The 7,197-nt window shown below is 34.7% G+C and overlaps 2 protein-coding genes across 2 annotated transcripts; one reads left to right on the top strand and one right to left on the bottom strand.

Moving 5' to 3' along the window:
• Positions 1–1,372: 1,372 nt before the first annotated feature.
• LOC111902740 (UPF0481 protein At3g47200) lies at positions 1,373–3,286 on the top strand. The gene has a single exon (XM_023898549.3). It carries the CDS (start codon positions 1,468–1,470, stop codon positions 3,040–3,042), a length of 1,575 nt encoding a protein of 524 aa, XP_023754317.1. The 5' UTR covers positions 1,373–1,467; the 3' UTR covers positions 3,043–3,286.
• Positions 3,287–5,324: 2,038 nt separating this feature from the next.
• On the bottom strand, positions 5,325–6,972 carry LOC111902742 (protein RER1A). The gene is made up of 3 exons (XM_023898550.3): positions 6,442–6,972; positions 5,737–5,917; positions 5,325–5,646 (listed from the first exon to the last, which is right to left on the bottom strand). The coding sequence occupies exons 1-3, from the start codon at positions 6,849–6,851 to the stop codon at positions 5,584–5,586; spliced, it is 654 nt and encodes a 217-aa protein (XP_023754318.1). The 5' UTR covers positions 6,852–6,972; the 3' UTR covers positions 5,325–5,583.
• Positions 6,973–7,197: the final 225 nt, after the last annotated feature.

Below are 7,197 nucleotides of genomic sequence, written 5' to 3'. Positions count from 1 at the left end.
TAATGTTTGCATAATAGTGATTAAAGAAACTCCATTTGAACATATCAAGAAGAGAAATAAAAAAAAATGTATATATCAAGACATTATTTAAATATAATATGAACACAAATAAATAATGTTTGCGTAATCGTGATTAAAAGTCTTCGTTAAAATAATGTTTGCATAATAGTGATTAAATCGGGGTCTGCATAAAATTAGTAAATTCAAACAATTATAAAAGTATATCTTTTATATTTTATTTAATTTCATAAGTATTATATTATGTGTATGTTTGACAAAATTAACTACAACTGATTGCTGATAGCTACAACATTTATTTATGTAAATGTGTTTGAAAAAACTAGTGAGACATAAAATCAAAAGCTAAAATGTCTCAAAAATCAAACTTGAAATAACTTTTGAATTATAAATTTTTTGTTTGAAATAAAAACTAAAAATTCATATGCAGAACAAAACTTTTTATTTAATTCGACTTTTTGGGTTAACATAAAACCAGCTACTTCTGAATGAAAATGTAGGTGGGAGATGGTGGCAATGTATGACCATGAGATAAAAGGTTGCATATTACGTGTATTTGTTAGAACAAGAGTATAAAAGCATAAATGAAACAAAAGATAAAACTGGAAAATTAAGGATACGTTTAGTATTATGATGTAAAGCTCCAAATTTTTAAAAGATTTCTCATTTATGCTAGGATTTAAGGCATCTCAAAGTGCTAATGGAACACACTTATTTTGGTACTAAAAGAAAGTAACAATCAACATTCATAATAAAGATAACTCAAAAACATCTCACTTCGTTTCAAAAAAAAACAAACATCTCACTTACCTTTAGGACAACTATGTGGTGTGAACGATCTCACTTACCTAAGGGGAAATAAATGTTAGAAGCTTCATTAGACAATGACCCTTATTTATATATAAAAACCCACGTGGCTTAATCATGCCAAAAGAATGTGGCACATGAAATGAAATCGTTTTCATAATCATAGATGGTAATGGCGTGTTGGTGGAGGGGATGAAAGTTTGGCTGACTCATGACTCATGACGCTGGGTCGGGTCGGGTCGGATTATCCAGCTATTAAATTGACCATTGACACTATTAGGGTTATATGCAGAAAGTTAACCATAAAACGTGCTTTAAGCACTTGAACAGTACAAGCAACTAAAGCAAACCTATTTCTAGGAGATGAAGTTATCATTAGAGTCAGAAAAGCATGTGGTCTTTAGAGTTGAATGCAAATTAATTAACTAATCAGCCTCCTTTTAATCCAAAAGTCAATTTTGGTTGCGTTTAAGCATTCTATTGGATAAAATCAGATATAAATTATTGATATTATTTCAACAGTTGTAACGTCACTTTCTTGCCATCATTCTGTTTTCGCAAGTTACTTAAAAATAATAAGAACAATCAAGGTTCCATTTTTTATTGAAAGCATTAGCATAATCTTTCTTCAACAGAAAAAAAATGGTGGCTGTGTTCAACAAGGAGCTTTTGAGCTGGTATCTAATTACTCTAAAGCTCAAAGAAACTGTCGACGCCGGAATCCCAACCACCAGCCGATCGATCAACTTTTCCGGCGAAGAGAATCAACAGTCATATGAACCACTGCAGATTGATATCAATGGTGGTTCTGAAACCATAAAGGAAGGTCCAAAATCGCCGGAATCGGAATGGATGATCACGGTTAGAGAAAGGCTTGAGGTTGCTCAGAAAGACGACGTCGCCGGAACTTGGGGAAAGCTCTGTATCTATAAAGTTCCTCAGTATTTACGCGATGGTGAAGATAAAGCTTATATTCCAAACATCGTCTCTTTAGGGCCTTACCACCATGGAAAAAAACGCCTGAGAAACATGGATCGCCATAAATGGCGGGCGTTTCACCAGATTCTGAAACGTGGTAATCAAGATGCTAAACTCTACATCGATTCCATTAAAGAACTCGAAGAAAGGGCAAGAGCTTGCTACGAAGGACAGATTACTATCAGCAGTAACGAATTCGTGGAAATGATGGTTCTCGATGGCTGTTTTGCTCTCGAGCTTTTCCGGGGAGCTGCAGAAGGGTTCTCGGAACTCGGTTATTCCCGATGCGATCCGGTTTTTGCAATGCGAGGGTCGATGCATTCGATTCAAAGAGACATGATAATGCTCGAGAATCAGATTCCTTTGTTCATCCTTGACAGATTATTAGGGCTCCAATTCGGTCAGCCGGATCAAAAAGGGTTAGTCGCGAAGCTGGCTTTACGATTCTTCGACCCGTTAATGCCAACCGATGAACCGTTGACGAAAAGCCACCGGAGCAAAATGAAATCGTCTCGAGGGTACGACGTTTCCAGCGCGTTTGACCCGTTATCGGACCAGTCATATCTTCACTGTCTCCATGTTTTCCGGCAGAGTCTATTGAGTAGAGGACCGCAGATGGAGCCAAGAAGATGGATCAAACGGTGGTCGCATAGTAACCGTGTCGCCGATAAACGTAGAACACAGCTCATCCACTGTGTAACCGAGCTTAAAGAAGCCGGAATGAAGTTCAAAAAACGAAAAACCGATCGTTTCTGGGATATTAAATTCGAAAACGGAGTTCTAAAGATCCCCCGGCTGTTAATCCACGATGGGACGAAATCTCTGTTTCTTAATCTGATAGCATTCGAGCAATCGCATTTGGACTGCGGGAATGAGATAACGTCGTATGTGATTTTTATGGATAATTTGATAAACTCGCCGGAGGACGTGGGATACCTCCATTACAGTGGGATTTTTGAGCATTGGTTAGGGAGTGATGCAGATGTAGCAGATCTGTTCAATCGGTTATGTCAGGAGGTGGTTTTCGATATTAATAACAGTTATCTGTCGGAGTTATCGGAGAAGGTGAACCAGTTTTATAATCACCGGTGGAATTCATGGCGAGCGACGTTAATTCATAACTATTTCAGCAATCCTTGGGCTATTATTTCGTTTTTCGCCGCCGTGATTCTGCTCATCCTCACGGCAACACAGACGGTTTACGGTGTTTATGGGTATTACCGGCCACCGGCATCTTGATGGTTTACGGCCGGAGAAACTGATATATTTTCACATAACTGGGTATGAATTATTGAATTTTGCATAGATTTTACAAAAAAAAAAAAAAAAAAAAAAAAAAAAAAAAAAAAAAAAAAAAGGTTATTTTTTAGGGAAGAAAATAAAAATGATTGTAATATTTATAAAAGGATTTTATATGAGTTTGAGTTTGATTTGGAAAGGTTTTATTGTATTGGAATAACAAACAAAGATATAGATTATTTATTTATTCAATTAAATTAAATTTTTATTTCTACAAGTGCTCCTACATAATAATATATATCATATTAATATATTAAAATATTAAAATATTATTAAATGAACATTAAATATTACTACCAAACAACTAACGTGATCATATATTCATATGTAACATGAGGAAAATTGAAAGAAACGTTTCTTTTTATTTTTTCTTTCCAAACTTAACTTTTCCATCTATAAACATATTTTACTACAAAAACGGATGAAAACGTGTTGTTCATGAAACGAATTTCTATTTATGGAAGCCATATTATATTAGTTAAGTACCAAAGTATATTAGTTAAGAATTAATAAGATGACCTAAAGCAAAACACAAACTTGAAACTTTAAGATGGTCGACGAATTAGCTGAAAAAATATATGCTAAAAAATAACATTTGTTAAAACTAGCTTATAAACTAATTGAATATATATAAAATAACTTAACAAACATGTAAAATATTATGTTTTTTTATAACAAATAGAGGGTACATTTGAAAAAATTGAACAAAAAAAGCTCAATAAAGATTTTTCTCAAAGTTTTCATCAATATAAACAATAGTATAAAAATAGTTACCACCATTTGTTCTCTATTTCTTGAATTGTATAGAGTGAGAGAAAGATTGTAATATTCCTTTTCAGTTTTCCCCATAATTCTCTCCCTAGATAGAACCAGGAAAATAGAATAAAAAAAAGTACAAGAAAAGAAAGAATAAAATATTATTAGTTATGTTTTCAGTTTGAAAAAAGTCTTATTTTTTAAGTAAAGGGAAGTTAAAGTGATTACAAATTTCTCTTTGTACATAAGAAACCATACATTTTCATTATCGTGAAATATTTCCTCCCTTTCTAAAAACACTAAAATCTCTTTCCCCTTTCTCCCTTTTCATCATTTTCCATCCTAAAAGATACTTTATTTCCCATTTTTTATTTTTTCGCAAAAGAAAAACTCATAAATAAACATAGTATAAAGATATGATTGTCTCTTGGATTCCGACACATTCCAACAAATTACTATTCATGACTCTATTCCATCACTAATTGGTTACCAAGTCGACTAACTCAATTCCATAGCATTTCTCTTAAGTGTTTGATGAATTTGTTGAAGAGTTATAAGGGTAAGGAACATTATTGGATATATACATTTCGTCATATTTTTTTTTTACACAGTTTACCATGTTAAAAAAATATATCATTATAACCAACTAATGTAGATGATCAACACAGCTCCGACGAGCCTTCGGTCATCTTATCTCGTGAAACAAAAATCTTCCGACAATTTTATTTGGATCTGTAGTTTTTGTGTGTTTGTTCATCAAAAACTCAAATCTTGATGAACACCCAATAATCAACTCGATGAACTACATGGATGGACTTGAAAATCAGTTTCAAATTTGTCATGTAAGAGCTCCAAAAAAACCTGAATTCGCCATGGTTGAACTCGAAAAACGCTTATTCCCAACAAACCCAAAAAGAAACCCCATGGATGAACTTGAAATACCCACAATTTTCACGTGCAAGTACAAAACCATGTTCATCCGAAAAATAAGCCAAAACATCATGTTATCGATCTGCAATGAATGTGTGTTCATCAGAATCATGCCATGTATGTACCTTCAACACTTTCAGATATGGATGTCTGTGTTCATGTTTGACCGAAAACTCATGTGTCATGGATGTGTGTGCCTTCAATGATTTCATATCTGTCATGGATCTAAGTACGACTTGTACGGATGTGTGAGTGTGTGCCTAAGACAATGGCCAAAAAATTCATATTTGGCTGGAAACCTATACTAACCGATAATATATGTTTTTTAAACAGGGTAAACATGAACACATATGATAAGACTAGTTCACACACACACACAGACTAGACAAACTTTCTAAAACTATTTCCTCTGACAGGGGATGAGGAATCCATTTACATCTGTTGCACATACAAAAAATCGAGAACGAGCCCCTGTCCCACGTTTTTAGGTGGTAAAAAAATTTAGAATTTCTATCACATTGACATCACACCAAATGTCAGTCCAATGCACGTTTTTCAAACACAGTACAACTTGTTATGTCAAACAGGTATTATCCCACAATGTCATAAGATCCTCATTTTCCCCACCACAACTATGATAACTCTTTAAAAAGACTTAAGCTTCATTTGTCTATAACATTAAACTTACGACTACTAAAAACCTGTACGAAATGATCTCCTACATAAAACAAACCATTAAAAAAGTCAAGTCTAACTTCTTAGGAAACAAAATCTATAAAACTGTTTGAACATCTTTCAGTCTCTAGGAAGAAGACTTGTACTCTCGGTTGATGTTGCCCCCCGCTTTCCATTGTAAGTCTGTATAAAATAAGCTTACTTAAGTAACAAATAGCCCCAAAATGAAATATAATTTGTAACTTTAATGTAAAATGGGGATAAAAAGGGTACCTGTTTTCCAAACGAAAATGGGACGTATTTGTATTTGACCATATGCAGTATTTGTTTCTTCATGGTAAGAGCGAATAAGATGACCCAGTAAAAAAGGAGTATAGGCCAAAAAACAGGCACATCGAATGCACTGAAGAATGTCAAAACAAAAGCAATGCAGAAGGCTTTTGTTATCGAGTACCTGTCATCAATGAAAACAAGATTGACATCTGGTGATTTCATTGTCAACAAAAGAGACTGGAATGTTGGGTAACAGGGTTAGCTTTTTAAGGAGAAGGTCGTTTGTATCTGCATAATATTGGTGTATTGTTATATTCAGCAACTTCGATATGAAGAACTTACCAATTTGCTTGAAATGGATCCAGACAGATATTTTATCAAGTACAATTGAGTAATTGGAAGAGTATTATCAGCAGTAACAGAATTATTTAACTGGTGGCTTTGAAGAATGATGGTTAATTGGTTAGCAATTAACAGCATAAACATCCTGATTGCTAACCCTAGATTATGCTGCAAATCAACAGTCCAGTTCTTCTTGCTATCAATTTGTGTGTGTTGTTGGGTTGTTGATCCCTAGATTCAGTACGAGATCCTATTTGATCTAATATCTAAATCTAAAGTAACTAAATCAGTTGATCGCTGAGTTAATATTGCAATTGAAATCAGGAATTAGAAAATCGAATTTAGAGTAGAAACAGTAATTACCAAAACTTAAACTCGGGAAGACGACGAACAAAAGGGCGGAACTCATCGGAGCTCCGAGAGGGAAGAGTAGGGCCATCGGAAAGGTCTTGGAATTCCGGATCAACCTGAGGAGATAGAAACCCTATGAGCAGATTAAGGATGTATATCCCGAGTGCGTACGAGACCACGTAAAACCCTTGCACAAAAAACACGCGGACGCCATAGATGAACGCGATGGCAAAGAAAACGATCCACCGGTAGAGCAAGAACGGCGTTGACTTGTCGAGCAAATGTTGAAAGCGTTGTGACACCACAAAACCCCACCGTTGCACGGCTGCTGCAGGTGTGTCCGTTGAATGCAGCGAACCGGCTGATGGGGGAGCGTCGGTGCTGGGGGTTGCTGTGGTGGGGCCGGCTCCGGGATCCATCATCTTACCGTCGTCTCTCCTACGTAAAGAAACCGATTTGGGGATAGATTCAAGCAACCGAATATGCCTGTGATTTTGTAGGTTATAAATCTAAATTTTACCAGAATATGATATTTTCTCTTACAAATAACTTAAGATAAAAAAAAAAAAAAAAAAAAAAAAAAAAACAGAGAAAATAAAGGAGTTCTTGTCATTATTTATTAGCCAACAAACTAATGAGTTTGATTTCAAATGGTCCCTATGTTTTTAGTGAATTGTAAATATGTAAATAAGTATTGTAAATATGTAAATGGTCCCTATGCATCTTATTTATTTATTTATTTTTAAATAGCAAATAATTAGCAAGTGA

Source organism: Lactuca sativa, chromosome 2, assembly GCF_002870075.4.
Source record: "Lactuca sativa cultivar Salinas chromosome 2, Lsat_Salinas_v11, whole genome shotgun sequence".
NCBI lineage: Eukaryota > Viridiplantae > Streptophyta > Magnoliopsida > Asterales > Asteraceae > Lactuca > Lactuca sativa.
This window is presented reverse-complemented; position numbering and strand designations above follow the sequence as displayed.